Source organism: Lycium barbarum, chromosome 8 (assembly GCF_019175385.1).
Source record: "Lycium barbarum isolate Lr01 chromosome 8, ASM1917538v2, whole genome shotgun sequence".
NCBI lineage: Eukaryota > Viridiplantae > Streptophyta > Magnoliopsida > Solanales > Solanaceae > Lycium > Lycium barbarum.
The window spans coordinates 105938992-105958321 of record NC_083344.1 but is presented as its reverse complement, the minus strand read 5'-3'; the positions used below and the strand labels follow the sequence as shown (position 1 = coordinate 105958321).

At 36.7% G+C, this 19330-nt stretch overlaps 2 protein-coding genes and 1 long non-coding RNA gene across 3 annotated transcripts in view; 1 reads left to right on the top strand and 2 right to left on the bottom strand.

Moving 5' to 3' along the window:
• Positions 1 to 2220: 2220 nt before the first annotated feature.
• On the bottom strand, positions 2221 to 6015 carry LOC132608079 (serine carboxypeptidase 1-like). Its single transcript, XM_060322152.1, has 8 exons — positions 5742 to 6015; positions 4326 to 4433; positions 3964 to 4235; positions 3644 to 3886; positions 3429 to 3541; positions 3201 to 3293; positions 2998 to 3106; positions 2221 to 2373 (listed from the first exon to the last, which is right to left on the bottom strand). Exons 1-8 carry the CDS (start codon positions 6013 to 6015, stop codon positions 2221 to 2223), a joined length of 1365 nt encoding a protein of 454 aa, XP_060178135.1.
• A 3070-nt stretch (positions 6016 to 9085) lies between these two features.
• The window catches only part of LOC132606532 (uncharacterized), a 30990-nt gene continuing 20745 nt past the window's right edge, over positions 9086 to 19330 (bottom strand). Inside the window, exons 11-17 of the mRNA XM_060320081.1 lie at positions 11139 to 11239; positions 10822 to 10908; positions 10616 to 10738; positions 10094 to 10163; positions 9919 to 10010; positions 9619 to 9723; positions 9086 to 9398 (exon numbers count right to left, since the gene is read on the bottom strand). Coding sequence (XP_060176064.1) covers positions 9267 to 9398; positions 9619 to 9723; positions 9919 to 10010; positions 10094 to 10163; positions 10616 to 10738; positions 10822 to 10908; positions 11139 to 11239 — 710 coding nt within the window. The 3' untranslated portion in view covers positions 9086 to 9266. The remainder of the gene's footprint in view (positions 9399 to 9618; positions 9724 to 9918; positions 10011 to 10093; positions 10164 to 10615; positions 10739 to 10821; positions 10909 to 11138; positions 11240 to 19330) is intronic.
• LOC132605225 (uncharacterized) lies at positions 14098 to 17245 on the top strand. The gene is made up of 3 exons (XR_009569105.1): positions 14098 to 14303; positions 15204 to 15270; positions 17139 to 17245. It is a non-coding gene; the product is annotated as an uncharacterized LOC132605225 (long non-coding RNA).

Below are 19330 nucleotides of genomic sequence, written 5' to 3'. Positions count from 1 at the left end.
TACATATATATATATATATATATTTCATTCATGTACCAATGAAATAGGATGAATATATATATATTTTTGTGTTTCATTTATAAAAACATTTATATATTCACGAAATAAAAAAAAATCTTATTTCGTTTTTTTAATAAACGAAAAAAAAAATAATTGTAAAGTCAAGACATAACTTTATTTTAAATATAAATATAATTCTAAAAAATATAGGGAGAAAAACTAGTTGTAAAGTCGTCAAACTTTAGATGGTCATAACTTTGCGCTCGGACGTCCGATTTACGCGATTTGTTTTTTTGATTTTGGGTATTTTTCCGAGATCTATGCACACAAACTGCCGTAAGGCGGTTTGGCCGAGCCAATTTTTAAAAAAACGCCTTTTATCACATTCAATTTCAATTTTCCCCCAAATTAGCATGAAATTTTCAGTTTTATTTACTTATAAGATGATGATACGCAATAGATTTCAACGTAAAATTTCAGGGATAATGTATCTGTGAATGTCAATTTCACTTCTGCGGTTTCAATTTTTGAAAATAAAGCTGACTAATTTTCTCGATATATAAAGTTGACTAAAATAACCTTACAGTTAAACACTAAGTTTTTTGAAAAATATATTTAAAAAAAATTAAAAAATGGCTTTTAATCAATTTGGAATATATATATAAGATCAATTTCAAAAAGATATAAAAAAACTGTTTTTTTTTTTTTATATTTCGTGGATTGTTCCACGAAATGCAAAATAAAAAATAAAAAAAAAACAGTTTTAAATTAAAAAATAAAACAGTTTCGTTAATATAAATAAAACTGTTTTTTTTTTTTTTTTTTGCATTTCGTGGAACAATCCACGAAATATGTTTTTTATTTTTATTTTTTATTTTGCATTTCGTGGAACAATTCACGAAATATTTCATTGGTACATGAATGAAATATATATATATATATATATATTCCTATTTCATTTTTATATAAACGAAATGAAAATAAAATTATTTTCCTATTTCGTTTTTTAATACACGAAATGCAATATATATATATATATATATATATATATATATATATATATATATATATATAATTTCCTATTTCATTTTTTTATTCACTAAATACAAAAAAAAAAAAAAAAAAACCTATTTCGTTCATTAGATTACGAAATGCAAAAAAAATAAAAAAACAAATCAATTTCCTTCATTAATACACGAAATAATATATATATATATATATATATATATATATATATATATATATATATATATATATATATATATATATATATATATATTCCAATTTCCTTTTTATACGAACGAAATTAGAAAAAAATTTATCCTATTTCGTTTTTTAATACACGAAATGCAAAAAAAAAAAAAAAATTATAATTTCCTATTTCTTTTTTTATTCACGAAATAAAATAAAAAAACATCTATTTCGTGGATTGTGTCATGATATGTAAAAAACAAATCATTTTTTTCACGAAATTAAAAAAAAAAAAAAAAAGCTATTTCGTGGATTGTTCCACGAAATGCAAAAAAAAATTAAAAAAAAAGCTATTTCGTGGAACAATCCACGAAATAGCAAAAAAAAAAAAAAAAAAAAGAGTTGCTGCTATGAACAGTAACTGGGGTATTTCGTTGAATGATCAACGAAATACCCATTTGGGTATAAAAAAAAAAGACAGCCTATTTTGATCTAATTGCTGTAAAAATATGTCATTTTGGCTCCGGACTCTCATTGCTTAGCTGGTTGGGAAGGTATGATATTCATCTTGGATCGATGTATACCTTGCCTAGTTGTTTGAGGGGTACGACAACCATCGTGGACGGTCTCTGTGTAAAAGATGATATAATGAAGTTGAATTTTACTTGCAAAGTTCCGTCCTTTTCTTTGGCTTAACTTTCGGCTAATTATTACTAAATCCTAATTAACCAATACGCATTCTTTTATTAATTTCTCATTTAAGCATGATAAATTAGCATAGTTCGATGTAAATATTAGGTGCGGGTAAGTGTTTACCAATATAAAGTGCTAATGAAATTCTTAATGCACATACAAATATGGTATCAATATCATGAAGTAGTCATCATCTGCTTCATAGTTTGATTGGATAAACTTTTAACACGAAGAGCGACCAATGTGCTCTAAACCTTACATAAAATATTAGGAAATTCCTCCCTTAGTTATATAGGAGAAATTCTTAAGCTTCATTCCAGATGGCGGTTTTACAACTTAATTTTTCTGCTGCGGAGAAGGAAGTTTTCCTTCAATGAAGGCAGTGAAAAAGGTAACTGCACGAGCGGGCTGATAATATGGAACAAAATGTCCTGCTCCTCTTACTGTCAAGAAAATCAGATTTTCATATTCAACCACATAACCGCCAACCTGTGAAATATATTAAACTTGTCAATTTATATGTTTGTATATCAAATTAGTTAAAAAAAGGCATAATATATAAACAGACCCTCAAACTTGACATCAGCTGTCAACTAAATACTCCAACTCTGAGAATGCACATCTAGACACCTTAACTCTTCTCCGTTGCATCGGTTGAACACTCAAACTTATAAAATGATCATATAGACACCTCTAAAATTTATGTGTCACGTCAGCATCAAGTTTCCATGAGGCATAGTGGGGACAAGTTGAGATCAGGGGCGGACCTATGCTCAATGTAATGGTGCTCTAGCACCCGTTAAACTCGCCGCAGTCTAGGTATAGTTATATAAAAAATATATGAAAATTGGGTATAAAAACTCGAAAAGCACCCCGGAAATAAAAAACACAGCTGGGTGCTTCGGTTTCCAGGTGGAACTTCAAAGATTTGGGTGACCAGAGAACTTGGGTTCGAACCTCTACTCAAGATTTTATTTTATTAAATTTAATGAGGCACCCACGACTCTTAAATCCTAGGTCCGCCACTGTGCCAAGTTTGAGTGTCTGTTTACGTATTATGCCTTAAAAAAATAAGCAAAGAATAAAAAATGTCCTTCAATTTAATTTGATTACCTCGCACTGGGAATACCAAGGATACCATGGAGTCTTTACGGTTGGTGGACCAAGTTGATTTATAGCATATTTAACTGATGTTACAGGTATCACACCGCCTGTGTCTCCACTGTGTGGACAAAAATTAAATGTCCATGTTAGTTTGGAAAATTAGTTTCAAGTAGCATTTTTTCATATAACTGAAGTTTTATGTAATATGTTACCTAAAGATCCAAACACTGATATTGGCAGTCATCAGCTCTTGAATGACAGGCAATACTGTTAGTACTAAAAATTGGTCAAACTCTAAGCTCAAGCTGCAGAAACGAAACATAATATGCCAAAGTCAATTAATATGGCATGGCGCAGGTGTGGGAATTAAGTTCCTTATCACTAAAATCTAAAAGAAATTTGTGCAAGAAAATAATGTTAGTTAATTACTTGCAAAACACCCACATGTTCCTTGAATTGATGCAGTTGCATTTGCATGAATTGATTCTTGGACTTGTGGAGTGTTCAGGTAAACGAGTACATCCTGATCAGCACATGGATTGAAATCCAGTGTCTGTTTCACATGCAAAGTTGACATTATTCTTGTCACCAGTTTATGAAAAACAAAAGGTAGGGCAAGGATCAAAGTTTGACTAAGGAAATAGATAGCTAGTACCGATGGTGAAGGTGAGAATGAAGTACATAAAGGAGCATAAAGGTCATATAAGTAGGTATTGCCACGAGCCTCCTTTGCTTGGTTAGTAACTGTTTTACAGTCTTCTGTTACAGTATCCACCGAAGAAAAGTTGCAATTGAGAACAATTCCCTCATGAATTTCATCTGATATAAGAGCATGTTGCGAAAGATAATCATATAAACCATATAGTCTTGTTTCGTAGTCGATGTTTGGATTCCCAATCTGTCAAGATGTACAGTTGGATTAAAACAATATTTATAGTTGCAAGTGTTATGTTTAAGTAATTTGTGCAATCTTACAGCAATTCCTGCTAAGTTGATAATCGTCTGGTTAGTGATTTTGTTGTTGTTGAGGATTAATTGAGCAAGTTGAGGCACATAATGGCCAGCATAACTTTCACCAGCTAGGAACGAGTCTCTGGTTTTATATTCTGGAAATCTTTCCAACCAATTAACCAAGAAAGCATAGGTGTCTAATGCCACCTCTGTATCTCTAATAACATCATTGGATGATGTGTTAGAGTAAGAAAATCCAACGCCAACAGGGGATTCCAGGAATAGAATGTTCGCCACTGCATTGTTAACAACATTTATAAAATGATTATACAGTGAACCGCGTTAACGTAAATGGATGAAAAATTTCTAGTTGTAGGGTTTCTTACAGTTGTTCCATGCGAATTCATTTTGCGCAAGAGTTTTACCACTTCTATTGACTCTGAATGGACCTATCTCTTCGAATGCCCCAATCCCTAAAGAGGAGCAAGTTGGACCTGTCGCGTTCAGCACATGAATGGTGTAAGATTATAAGAACCAACTTAGACATTATTACAAAAGCTTACTATTGTACTATATATCTGTTTGTTTTATCAATAAAACTAAGTGTCGCAAGCATGAACATAGCTATGTAGGCCGAAGAGTGGTTAGTTGAACACCCTTCGCTGGAAATCAAACGATGTATATAGGTCAATTATTACTTCTTATATACATATAGCAAGAAACAGGGGCGGAGCTACACTAGTGGAAGGGTGTTCGGCCGAACACCCTTCGCCGGAAAATTACGTTGTATATATAGTTAATATATTGTATATATCGGATAAATGCAAACTGTTGAACACCCTTGACAATACCAACAGTGATGGCTCAGCAGTTAAGGGTGTTCAAATTTACCCCAGGGTCGCGAGTTCGATTCCTTTCGTCTCGCCTTCAATTTTACATTTTTCCAAAACGAAGTAGTGTTCTGCTAGCTGGGCTGCTTAGGCTGCATACTAAGGCCCATCTTTGACATCAACAATTTAATTTCAAATGGAGCATCTTATTTTTATTGTTTACTGATTTTATCTTTTGAAATATTCTCTCCTCCTTTATATTTTTTATTTATTTTAACAACATGATTCCCTCGTATAATATAATTTTTGTAAGGGCTCTTTCTATTATTATTGGAAGAACACTAAAATTTTGATGAGAATAATAATTTGTTATTATTTAAAGAAGAGAATTAATTTGTTGTCCATGCACTAAAATTGATTTATATGCATAAAAAGATTAGGTGCAAAGTAAAAACGGCCTTTTCATTGTCCGTGAATATCCTGGTGATAATAACACAGTTGCCTAGCTCTATTTTCCATTTTTTTTTTGTTGGATTATATCTTTTCTAATTAAAAAACCTTGTGATACAGTTTGAAATTTCAATAGGAAAATATTTTTAAATACTACAGAATTTTAGTCTTCTAAATAAAATGCACTACATGAATAATGAATTTTTTGGGATTCTGTAGTGGCTTATATAAAGAAAAGTATCAAAGTATTAATTATTTACCTTCTCGAACGATTTGAATAACATATTCAAATTATACTTTCACTAAAAGAATTTCGTTTGTTGACTTTTACGTTAGTTTTGATTTGTACTATTGTTAATTTTATAACAAGTACTTTTATGAGTTGGCTTAATATTATATATAGTTTGACTTAAATTTCTCGATGCACCCATCGGTAGATTTTTTTTATATGTATATACCTCTTCGAAGTTTGAACACCCTTACCGAAAACTCTGGCTCCGCCACTGACAAGAAATTACTAACCTCCATTTATCCAGAGCACAAGGGGCTTGTTTGAAGGATCTTCAGACTCTGCAAAATAATAAAAAAACGCTCGACCAGCTGAGGGATCAATGGTAACATAGCCAGAAAACTGATCAAAATTAACTAGGGGTTGGCCTGGCAATGACGATATCTTATCTGCTTCTTTGAACCCTTCTTGAGATCCTATGTACACTGGCGAATATTCAGATTGTACCATGGCCAAAGAGCATAGCAGAAAAAGAATAAAAACAGCTGCACTCTTCTTCATCTTCATGATTTCTTAGACAGTTTTTTAGCTAAAAGGAGTAAAGGAAAGTTGGTGCTTGGTTTTTGAGTGCAATTGATGTCCTCCTTGATTTAGTGTTTGAGTTTGTAGCAAATTTACTGAAGGAATTATCTGTTTTGTAACCAACTTTTTGTTGTGACATTTGTTTAGACTTAGTCCAATCTTATTTAGTACCGTACTAGTGTAAATAGAACGTAGTAGTAGCATCTTTTAACGTTCTTTTAATTATGATGCTGCTTACAGGAATATGACAAGTCAAATGGAATCCACCGTCTGGCTAGCTTAATTGGCAATGCATTTTTGCTTTTTGTTTTGGGTATAGCAGAAGATTTCTAGTTCTAATTGGATCTTTATTAGTTGAGAAACTTATGTTAATGCACCCTCAGCCATCTAGTTTACCAAACATGGGCGAAGTATGCACTACCTATACCCTTCAGCCGTATATTAGTGTATAGGTAGGTAGGTATATGTTCAATGGCAGAGCCAGAAATTTTAGTAAGGTTGTTCAAATATTGATAAGTATATAATTTTTTTCCGATGAATGAGTGCAACGATTTTTTTTTAACATCATCACTGCACACCCGCCTAAAAATTTATGGTCCGTTTGATTTCGCAAGTTATTCTTGATAAATTTCACTGTTAGAAAACTCTTACGGTGATTACAGTATCAAATGACAGCAACAACAAACAACATACCCAGTGTATGTAATCCCACAAGTTAAGAACAACAAGGGGCATTCCGAGAATGATACAAAGTGAGAGATAACGACTAATTGATTTTCTTTGAAAAAAAAGGAAAGAAATAGAACAAAGTTAGATAATTAAAATATTCACACAAGTAATTAAAAAAGAAAAGAGAACAAAATAAGTGGTTGCTAACTTGCTATTAGATCTCGTTGTTTTCTTTTTTTTTTAATAATACGTCTTCTTCTTTTCTAGGAAATAGGAAGGAAAGAAGAAAGACTAAAGGAGCTTCAGTAAATGAGTTCAACGTAACTCCAAACCAACATAAAAATAAACCAAACGCAAATCATAACTCAAATACAAATAAGTTTAGTCGGAACATGGAAGAAAATAAGTTCAAATACAAATCAACCAAGTAGTTTTAGACATTATTTGTATGTTTTCTTTTAAAAAAAGAAGATGACTAGTGTTTGACGCAAGCTTTAAACCATGACTTCTAGGTAAAATTGAACATCCTTTACCTCTAAGCTATCTATATCAATTATTTTAAGGGTGTTCAAAATTTAATTTATATCCAGTTAACTATAATATCTAATCCGTATACTAGTACCATTTTCCAGCCAAGGGTGTGCAGGTGACCACCCTTGGCGATGAGTGGCTCCGCCATTGTATATGTTGTGTATAGGTTTGTATAGTATATGTATATTTAATATACTTTCACTACCTATACACTGTACATATTTCATAAACTAGATGGCCAAATGATATTTTTCTTCCAAATTATGGTGCAGTGCCGCTAAAGTTGCTTCTATCCAAATAATGACAACTATAACCAACCATGGTATTCCCATCAGTAATTAATTAAATCAACCATACTTTTTGTTTTGCCAAAAGGTTTCCCATCACCATTGACTAGAAATGATCAAGTACAAATGTACCATGCACCATTCTTCCCTCCAATTATGAAGGTTACAAGCTAGGCTCTTTTAACAGATTACACAAATAATTATGGAAAGTATGATATACTCCACTATAACTTCATGTAATAGCCTTATAACTCGAGTATTTCCACACAGTTTAGTTCTAACCAAATCAAAACTTGGCGGATTTGATTACGGAGTATTTTGAGAATATTTTTACCATCATCTGTTACAGATTTGATGAAAAATAAGAATTTGGTTATTATTATGTGCAATTACTGTATTTCTGGAACCAAGCTGGCGGTGTTAAATATACATAGATGTAATACTGTATACACATATACTGTAGCAGTTACAAAAATCAAGCCAACTACTCGTACAAATGACATATGTACTTTAGGGGCAGTTTTAACATGCACTCCCCAACCCAGTTTAACTATGTATGTCCATAGAGTATAATCTATATGCACTTACCATGGAAATAAATATCAACAAGGTTATTTAAAAGGTAGTATTACAGGTAAACTCTATATAATAAGCAATAGTAACTGTTAACCTGAAACAAATTGTAGGTTATGTGCTATAACAAGTCGAATTTACATTGATGGTGAAAAAGTGATCGGTGGTGGTAGAGGTAGTGGCGGGGAGAGAGAAAGGGGGAACATAAAAAAGTTAAAAAAAAACTCAAAATTAGGGAGAAGGGTCAAATTTTCTACTGAACTATGTGAAAAGTTCAGATTTGCCCTCTATTTTAAAAATTGATCCTTAATTGTGGAACGCGTGGCATCAACGAGTTCTTAATCTTCCGCCGTTTGAAAATAAGGGCAAATTTTAGCTTATTTTAGTAACGGCCATGAGGGCATATCCAACCCCAACTATTAACGGAGTAAAAATATGTTTCATTTTGCATAGTTGAGGGGTAAATTTGACCCTTTTCCCTTTCTTCTTTGCACTGAAAAAGTACAATAAAACATCAGAGCTTTTAATATTTTGTTATGAAGTTTAAGGAGCTTCAAAGATTTAACTACAATATTGCTAGCATTTTACGTCCCGCCAAAGGAACAATGCATGCCTATCACAACATCTGGAGACAATCCGCCACTCAAGTATCAAATGAAGGCACCAGAACTTCCTACATGTCGTCCTGGATACTAAGAAACTAATATCAGCGTGCTTCACAGGTCATCGTTAAACTCCAAAAACAGAAGGACATAAACGAGAAGAAAAGGTTCGAGTTTAGACAGAATTCATATTTATTCTCTGGTTTACAACACAGTACAGTTCATTGTTTTTATTCTGTAGCACCACCTACATGGAGATGGGGGTACAAGAGCGAACTATGAGTCAATATTGAGTGACAGCATCCAAGAATTTGATGGAAATGGTAACTGCTGAACAGAATATTGCTCAAGGACAAAGACGTATTAGTTACTATCAAGAAAAGAGGCTAAGACATCCCTATCATATAACCAACCTTGCCAAACAAGATTCTCCAAGGCCAGCTGTACAGAACTTCAAATGCTCTCTTTTCAGTTGCAGTTCTAAGTCCGTCAAATTATTGATCAGCAATGCGGCTTTCTAAGAAAACTACAGATAAACCGCTTGGAGTTCTCTACTCTCACCCCGCAAGGGCAGTCAGGATACTGTTCGTACTTGATCAAAGTTGTCAATGGGTATGGGAGCTATCTCATCAGCCACTGAAAAATGTCCAACTGTTCGAGCAAAGAACACCATTTGTTGCTCAAGAGTGAATTTTATGCTTTCCGCCTGTGAAAAATCTTGTCGATTAGGAACTCCCAGAATTGCATGCTTCAATTTGAGCATTATAACTCAAGACACTCATTTGATTTCTTTGGGCAAGGACATACCACAGTAAATTGTAGCAGTAGCATCATAAAATGTCTTATTAATGTGGAGAAATGGTAGAATTAAACAGTCAACAAATGCCCTGGGTGTACTAAATATACATGTGATACTTTGTTCTCACCTTCCGAAATCCATGTGATTCTCCTTCATATTCCACGAGAGCCACAGGTAACCCCTTTTTCTTCAAGGCCTGGTAGATTTTTCGGGCCTGTTCTGGCTGGACAACCTGTAAGCAAATAATTCTGTCTTATTCTCACGGAACTTCAATAATTGTATATTTGCTCAATGTAAGATACAAGTTTTTCATTGCAGAAGGGAAGCTGAATTTTTTTTTAGGGTCCACTGAGATCAAAATTTAATATAACAGGGTTCAATTTCTTTTCTTAAAATGGAAAGAAAAGCACAAGTTGCAGCAGTATACCGTGTCTTCTAATCCTTGGAACAATATTATGGGGCAAGAGAATCGATCAACAAAGTTGATAGGAGACCGCTCCTTTAAAGCAATTTCGTCACCTGTATCAGGAAGAAAATGTTAAATTGTGACCAAAAGCAGTTAGAACTATTCAGTAAGTTGTGAATCAGTGTCAAATAATTACCAGCGAGATTAATGATATACTGGGATTCAAATTTGTGCATCTGATCACTCAGTGACTTCAAATCGGCAATCTGTTAAAACAGCATAAAGCGTGTTAGCCCGTGACTGGATTCCACCAGAACCATGTTCTCCAAACCACTCACCCTCTCCCCCAGTCCAATAGTGAAGTAGGATAGGAGGTACATGTTTGTGACATAGAGATCAGATAGATTGAGCATAACGTAACATTGTATTCCAAATAAGCTTTTCCTTATATTCAAAAGGAGACGCAGACAGAAAATCAATGCATACATTAAGCCTAAGGTGAAGAAACATAAGTAAATATGATTAACCATCACTTAAACTTCTACTATGCCATTTCGTTTTACTTTTTCCGGTTTTACCGTCTGCATACGCTCACATGATGGAAAGAACAGGGTAAGGGTTTACTAAGCATTTTACTTCGGCTGAGCCTAGCACTAATCATACCATAATAACAACCATGCCCTCCTTAATACCGGATTGATGTTGCATATCGACTTACTCCAAATAAAGAAGCGCCAGCTCTGAATGTATCTCTGAAACAAAGAGAAGCTAATGTTGTGTAACCACCAGCAGAACACCGAGTTATGCAAAGGCGCTTTCCATCAACCTTCGCCTCATCCACCTTAATCAACAAATATCCTTGGTAGCGTAAAGAAAACAGAAAAATAATAACTAAAGGTAGGAGATACATTTAATTCAATTTACCAAATATTTAGCACAAGAGCAACAATCATTGACGTCAACAATTCTCCACTTCCCCAAAAGGCGTTCACGGTATGCCCTGCCATAACCTTGAATTGAAATTTGTGAAGACTTAGTTATCTGATATATAGAGAGGGACAAGTAAACTTTAAGAACTTAATGGAGTGTAATGTATCAGAATTGAACGGACTGAAATATAGGATAAATTGCAGAAAGTTTATAGTAAATCAGATACAACTGCATTTGACAACAAATGAAAAAATTGTCCGAATCCAAGAAAGCTGGAAGTTAAAATAAAAAGCTCAAACTGATAACATAACCGTACTTCCTCCATAGTTAACATCCACAAATGCCCATCCTCGACTAGTCCAATATTGGATGCAAAGATTTAAGGTTCCACGCGCCTCATCTGTTGGCCCTCCTGTAACGCACATGAGCAACAGTTAAAAATTCAGTTAACTATGCACATACTCGGAATGAAAAGAAGATTAATGAAGCATCGTGAAAGCAAAGGTAATTAATAGTTTAACAGTGTAGGAACAGGAAAATAGAAGTTTACCAGAATAGTGTCTTAACATGGGTATTTAGAATCTTATATTAGACTCAGTTTTTACAGGTTGTTTATTATGTTCAGGGTTAGAAGTTGCAATAGAAATGAACCTTAAACAGGGATATGTTTTACTGTTGCTGTTTCTTTTTTCTTTATTTAAAATACCACGACCCAAGTGACGAGATTAGAGTTTCCCTAATTAGTTTGATTTGATACTTAGATGTTTTAAAAGTGAAATAACTGTGTTTAACAGATCTTTCCCTTTGCTTGATGTTCTCTTCATAATTTTCTAATTTCCCATCCTCTATGCTTCTAAAATTTTTCATTGTGCTGCAACAACTGATTTTATGTTCATTTTGACTTCATTTTGTCGGAGAAGCCTACACAAATCTGATGATGGAGTGCAACAACATTTTAATTACAAATTACGAGTGGTACAGAAATCCAATGACATAATAGCAGGTGAATCAAAACTATTCCGCCACAATAAATCAGACTGTCAGTTACTCGTAGCATTGTTGGAAGTTTCAATCTCTCTGTTTTTGTTGGCTATATTTATTGCTCGAAACCAAACAAGTGTGGGGTCCAGTCCCCTATCCCATATTTTAAGGAAGGAAGACTTTTCTTCCTTTGACAAAATCACATTGGTAGCAATTGTGGAATTGACCAACAAGCTAATTCTTTTGTTCACATTTTCGTGATGTAAGCGCTTACCTCATCATAGAAATTCATTCCTATAAATAGGCAGCTTATGGTTCATTTGTAACACACCAAAAATCTCAGACAATACATCTGAGTGAGAGCAAAGTGAGGTATTCCATAGACTGTAAGAAAATAGTCTGTGAAGAAAAATAGAGTGTGAGTGATATTGTAGTGAGGTGGGAAAAATCAAAAGAGTGTTTTTCTTTTTGAGTGTGTAGTGGTCTTTGGAGTATTTATACTCGTGACTACACAGTGTAAAATTCCTTACTATAGTGATATCAGCTGCTCCTCTTGGCCGTGGTTTTTCCCTTATTCAGAAGGGTTTCCACGTAAAATCTTGGTGTCATTATCGCTGAATTTTATTCTTGCTGATTTGACCATAAGTTAGTGTTCCGCGTTTATCACTAATACCGTGAATATTATTTTTGTGAGTCTATTTTATTCCCAACAAGTGGTATCAGAGCCAAGGTTCTGTCTGAGTATGCTCTGTGGTTGCAGCTCAGTTTGAACTTCCACATCAGAAAAGAATTATTTTGGTCTTCGAATAAAATAGTATCTGTATTTGTGATAAACAATGGAAGCCAACATTAGTAGAATGGTTACTTTGAGTGGTGTAAATTATGCCATTTGGAAGGGCAAAATGGAAGATTTGCTCTATGTCAAGAATTTTCATCAACCTGTCTTTGCCAATAAAAAGCCTGAAAATAAATCAGATGAAGAGTGGAATTTGTTGCATCGGCAGGTTTGCGACTTTATTAGACAGTGGGTTGACGATAATGTGTTGAACCATATTTCTGGGGAGACACATGCTCGGACCCTATGGGAGCATCTTGAAAGTTTGTATGCTCGGAAAACTGGTAACAACAAGATGTTTTGATAAAGCAAATGCTGGGTTTAAAATACCACGATGGTTACACAATGACAGATCATCTGAATACTTTTCAGGGGATCATGAACCAGTTATCTGCTATGGGCATTAATTTTGATGAAGAAATTCAAGGCCTGTTTCTACTTGGTTCCCTACCAGATTCTTGGGAAATAATTAGAACTTCATTATCAAATTCTGCTCCGAATGGTGTGATCTCTATGGATCTTGCCAAGAGCAGTCTTTTAAATGAAGAGATGAGAAGAAAATCTCAAGGTTCCTCCTCATCAGATGTCTTGGTGTTTGACACTAGGGGGAGAGGCAAGAATCGTGGTTCTCAAAATAGAGAACATCATAAAAGTAAATCCAGAAGTAGACTTAAATATATTGAGTGCTATCATTGTGGGAAGAAAGGGCACACAAAGAAGTTCTGCCGGATTTTGAAAAAAGAGAATAGAGAAAAGGAGGAAAAGAAAGAAGATGGCAATCGTGTTTCCGCTGTCACTACAGAAGATCTTATTACTGTCCTTGATGCGGATCTGATAAATATTGCTTGTGATGAGTCAAGCTGGGTTGTGGACAGTGGTGCCGCATCTCATGTGACATCAAGGAAGGAATTTTTTTCATCCTATACTCCGGGTGAATTTGGAACTTTGAGTATGGGTAATGCGACTATATCCAAGGTGGCTGGTGTTGGAACGATTTGTTTGAAAACTAGTATTGGAACTAAACTAGTTTTAAACAATGTAAAGCATGAACCTGATGTTCGTTTGCACTTGATCTCTGTTGGTGTTTTGGATGATGAGGGATATGTTAGAACCTGTATTTTTGTACAGTGGAATAATCCAGATTTATTTATGATAAGCTAAGGACAAAATTATTTTGGGATACAAAGTCGGGATTCTTGACCTTCGAATTTATTTTGAGATATAAGTTGTGCACGAATTTATTGGTATGGAACAATTAGGAAAATTTGGGACCAAAGGTGATAAAATTTGAAGTGGAAAGTCATCCACAAATTCCATGTGGTGCCCACACAACTTTGTGTCTTCTTCTAAGTGGAACAACTCATTATGTGGGCCAAGGCACCCTTGACTAAGTCTTGCATTGTTAAAAAGATGACCACTTCATTTCACTTCACTCCAACTCTTAAAAAAAAAAAAGGAATTGAAGAGCACCACAATAAGGGGGCTCTCGGCCAGCCCAAGGAAAAATCCACCCCCATTTCTTGCTCTTCCAAAATTATTTCCTTGGTACAAACCCACTATTTTGAGGTCCCTAAGTAGCGTGGGAGTGTCGTTGGAGCGATCAACCCATTATTTTTCATCCATTGGAAACCCTAGCATTTTGTGGAATTGAAGAGGATAGGTAAGAGTTGATCTTGCTTTTGTGTTATAAAGGTTGTTTGTATCTTGTAGTATGTTATAATGGAGGAAAATCATGAAATATGAAATGTTGGAGGTGAGTTGTGTATGTGGAGCTTGAGTCGTGTAAATGGGTGTTGTTGTGTTGTGATTGAAATTATGAATTAATGCCTAGTTAGTTGATTATGATCATTGTAAGGTGAAGAACAATTGAGAATCATCCATATATGTATATGTGTAGTGTTAGCCGAAAATGGGTCACCTTATGTGCCAAGAATTGAATTAGTATCGCTTATTGTTTAGCCGTCGTCGCCATGAATTCTATGTTGGAAATGAAAGTTTATTGACTCAAATTGATGTTGTAAATATTGCGGACTGATTTGGAAGTTGTTGTACATTTAATGTAAATTGTGTATTGATGAAAATAGCATTGTTAGAATGTAAATTGTAGATACGAACCATGATTTGGAAATGAAAAAAAAGTTAGGGGGGCTGTCTCGGTTAGGGGCTGTTTCGGGTAGCTTGGGAAAATTTATGGATTGTTGGAAAAATTGTATAAATTGCTTAGAATGTCTTGAAATGTTTTTGGTATGGGTTCGGGTTAGTATGTGAGCGTATAAGCGTCGATTTTGGCTTGAAGGTAAGTCGTCGAATTGAATTTACGAAAGTTGATGAATGATAGAAAAGAGAGCTATTATTGTTGTATTACCTTTCGGATTGATTATTAATGTTGTTAGGTTGGTTGTTGTTGTTGTTGTTGATTGATACGGCCGAGTTAAATTCTCGGGGTAGCCTATTTACAGGGGAAATGCTGCCCAAATTTCTATAGAATTAAGGGCGAAATTGGAATTTAATGCCCAAAGAGTCTTTAGCTAATGTTTGGCATTTTATGGCTTGTTTATAGATCGTGGGCAGCCCGAATCATAGGTTGGATTTAGCTTGAGTTTGGATCGTATTGGAGAGCGTTTGAGGTATGTAAAGTAATCTTCCTTCTTCGGCATGCCTTAGTTAAAATAGGCTATGATATAAGCCTCGAGGAAACTCTATTCTCACAATCCGAGCATGTTTATGAATCGCATTTGTTCTTTGGCATCCTTGCCTTGTCATGGCAAAACATTGATCCTTATGTTCTTGGAATCCATAATTTGTAAAGATTACATGAAAGCTGATTTTTGTTTTAAAGTTCATTCTTTAGCGATTCCAAAACTTCAAACGCCCATAATTTCCTCAGAAAAGCTCGGATTGCTTTGAAATTTTCGTAGGAGTTTGTATGATATAAAATGAGTATGCTTTTCATAGGCGGGCTCAGTTCGGGTCTATACTGATAGCAGCCATGGAAGCTCAACTCCATTGAAGGACAAGGAAATGTTATGTCAAGATCAACGGGCTTCAATTAGCAATTAAAAAAATTGTCTTGTGATGGCAGAAGACCTCCAGCCCTATTCAGATTTTTTTCCTCAAGTCTTACACCTATTTGGAGGTCCAAATTAAAGTCCAAAGTGAGATGAAATGAGGCCCAAATCAGCCCCAAAAGAAGAAGTTTCCAGCAGCCCAAATTGGCCCAAATTAGTTTCTAGAATAAATAATTAATTGTTGTTTTAATCTATGTTGACTTGCATTGGTCCAAGTGTGGGTAGTCTTCTAGGTTGTTTTAATCTATGTTGACTACATTGGTCCTAGTGTGGGAAGTCTTCTATGTTTCTAGGGAAGATAATTCCCATTTATTTCTATTTTGACTAGTTCCTTCCTTTACAACTATATATAGGGGTGATTGTCATCCATTGTAAATCAGATTTTGAAGAATATATTATATTGAGAGTTCTTTTGAACCTTTGTGGCATTACTTTTGGATTTATCTTTCAACCTAACTAGTTCCTAGTTCAAGGTAGTAAGATAATTTCTTCCTTGATATCTTTGATTTCTTTTTGGTATTCTTTCGAAGGCGGTTAGTTCTAAATACTAATTGTTGTCTTAAGTTACTCACAAAGCGGTCAGGATCCTAATCTACTGTTTTTGATTTGTTATCTCAAGTAAAGGCGTTAGATTTCTTCCTATAAATCTATATGTTGTTACTTGGATCTTGTCAAGACTTTAGAACTAACGTTCTTGGAAATTCGTGGATTGTTCCTTCGAATTTCCCATATCTTTTATTTTCTAGTTTTTAGATTCTTTTCTATATTTGCTTCCGCACTTCTTATATTTTAATTATAAATTTGGGATCTCCCTAACCTCGTTGTTATCATATACTCGTCTGTGGGTCCCGCGACGCCCTTCTTGAAATTCGACAACTTTGAAACAAAAAGTGATAATTATTATTCCGATTTCGAATATGACTATTTTACTTATCCTTCAGATTTATAATAATGATTTTATGCATATGATTCCTCACTACTCTGCTCGTGCCTACTGTGATATCGTTCACCGGTTCCCGGGCCGGTTCTGTTGTCGTGCGCTTTGTGATACATTCCGGTGTTATGCTGTGATTATGGTTCGCCGTGCTCCTCGCTCGAGGGCCGGGTTCCACTTATGTTTGGCGTTATGCTGTGTTTGGCGTTATGCTGTGTTGTGATGTGTGACGGGGATTCGGAGATTTGAAACTTTCTGGTGTTATGCTGTGTTGTGGCGCCATCGACAGGCGGGCGACCACATTTTCCTGTGCCCTATGCATAATTTATACTTTGGAAATAAACATTTTGATATATTTTTTTTTGATATGTATTATTTTCTATATATCTGATTTGATTATTGTTCAGATTTGTTTCTGTACCTTCTGCTTTGCATACTCAGTACATATTTCGTACTGACCCCCTTCTCCGGGGGCTGCGTTTCATGCCCGCAGGTACGGACGCACAGCCTGGTGATCCACCTGTTTAGGACACCCTTTGTGCTATTCGGAGTGCTCCTCTCTTTCCGGAGCTTATACTTTTGGTATATATATTTATTAGTGCATTTGTATATATTCGTTCATGGGTACGGTGGGGCCCTGTACCGTCATATGATTCTGTCGGTCTGTTTAGAGGTCTGTGGACATGTTTGTGGGTTAGGGTCTTTCTGTATGGATAGGTGTATATGTTGTTTGGGCGATCCCATACGCCGAGGCAGCCGGTATGCATATGTTTATACGTTGCTTTGCTAGCCCTGTGTGGCCTTTGTTGGTGTTTGCTGTGTACAGGGTTATTTTGGATAGTCTGTAAAACAGAGGAAACTCTGCCGAAATTTTTCTGGGAGTTGTCTAAATTTAGAATATAGCCTCGTCGGCTTCTGGTATATACTTGAATGCATTTGATAGATGGGTTTGGGTGCCCAGATCGGGCACTAGTCACGGCCTACGGGGTTGGGTCGTGACAAAAGTGGTATCAGAGCGGTTTGTCCTCGGAATGTCTACAGACCGTGTCTAGTAGAGTCTTGTTTATCGGTGTGTTGTGCACCACATCTATAAACAGGAAGCTACAGGACATTTAGGATGTTTTCTTTTTTGAATCTTAGATCGTGCGATAGAGCTGTGCTATTAGGATGATTCTGTTCTGATCTGTTGTTGTTTTTCTTTCAGTGATGCCTCCGAAAAAGGTGACGGCCGCCCAGAAGAAAAAGGGCGTAGTAGGAGAGACCAGCCGGGCTCAGAAGGATACTCGGACCCTTGCTCAGATGATGCGTGATATTACGTCCCGGCCAGCCGACTCTGCTACGTCTTCATCGTCAGAGGAGTCTGGAGCAGCTTCACCATTAGCTCCAGGGGCTCCAGCTCCCGCGCCTCCAGCTCCTCAGCCAGGGGCGGAGGACAGGACACTGAGAGAGGCTGTGCAGTTATTGACCACTCTGGTAGCGGGACAGGCTCGCAGACGCGGGCGGAGAGATGATGATGATGATGATAGGCGTGACAGCCTGAGGGTTCGAGAGTTTCTATTATGTGGCCCTCCAGAGTTTTACGGGTCTAAGCCCGACGAGGACCCCCATGACTTTATTCGGGGGATGCGGCGCTCACTAGATTTGGTCAGGGCTTCAGAGACTGAGTCTTTTGAGTTGGCTTCGCATAGACTACGGGATGTTGCTGCTCACTGGTATGAGTCCTGGGAGCTATCCAGGGGTGAGGGTGCTACCCCAACTACTTGGGACGCGTTCGTGACTGCTTTCACTCACCACTTTTTGCCCCCAGAGTTACGGCGGGCGCGGGTTGACCGATTTTTGCATCTGCAGCAGAGGGGTCGGAGCGTCCGTGAGTATAATATGGAGTTTGATTCTTTGGCCCGGTATGCACCTGCCATAGTAGCAGATATGGCCGATTGGATGCACAGATACGTGATGGGGTTAGACCGCTATTTGATTGATGGCTGTATGGCGGTGGCATTGCAGGCAGACAAGGATATTGCCCGACTACAGGCTTATGCCCTGGGTATGGAGGACCGACATAGAGCTGATTATTCTAGCAGAGATCGGGACAGGAGGCCACCCAAGAGGGCCAGATTCGCAGGTTATTCTGGAGATTCTCGAGGCGGACAGCCTCAGCAGCAGCAGTCAGGCAGACATCCTCCTCCGTCAGGCCGGGGTACACAGCCAGCCGGTAGGAGATTTGACAGTGCAGGACAGTCTGGGGCCGGTCAGAGCTCCAGAGCATCAGGGTCACAGATAGCTAGAGGTCCCAGCCAGTCCAGACCACCCAGGCCCCGTTGTTCCCATTGCGGGAAATCGCACCCGGGAGAGTGTTATCGACTTACTGGAGCCTGTTTTTCATGTGGTGGTCAGGGCCATCTTATGCGAGATTGTCCGTTGGCGAGCGGTTCTGGTAGTGTGGCTCAGCCGACGGGGTCAGCCGCTGGTTCATCATCTGCTCCATCAGTTGCACGCCCTGCGGGGCGAGGTATGCTTGCCCCGGCGGGACGCGGTTGAGGTTGTGGCAGTGCTTCAGGTTCTAGCGGTCCTTCGAACCGCATTTATGCCTTAGCCAGCAGACAGGACCAGGAGGCTTCGCCTAATGTCGTCACAGGTATATTACTGGTTTTCTCTCGTGATGTGTATGCATTGATTGATCCTGGT

Coding starts and splice junctions, on each gene's coding strand:
- LOC132608079 (XM_060322152.1), bottom strand. CDS start 6,015: ATGAAGATGAAGAAGAGTGCAGCTGTTTTTATTCTTTTTCTGCTATGC. Junction 4,236..4,325: donor TGAATTCGCATGGAACAACT/GTAAGAAACCCT, acceptor TTAACAATGCAG/TGGCGAACATTCTATTCCTG. Junction 3,542..3,643: donor CATTCTCACCTTCACCATCG/GTACTAGCTATC, acceptor CATGTGAAACAG/ACACTGGATTTCAATCCATG.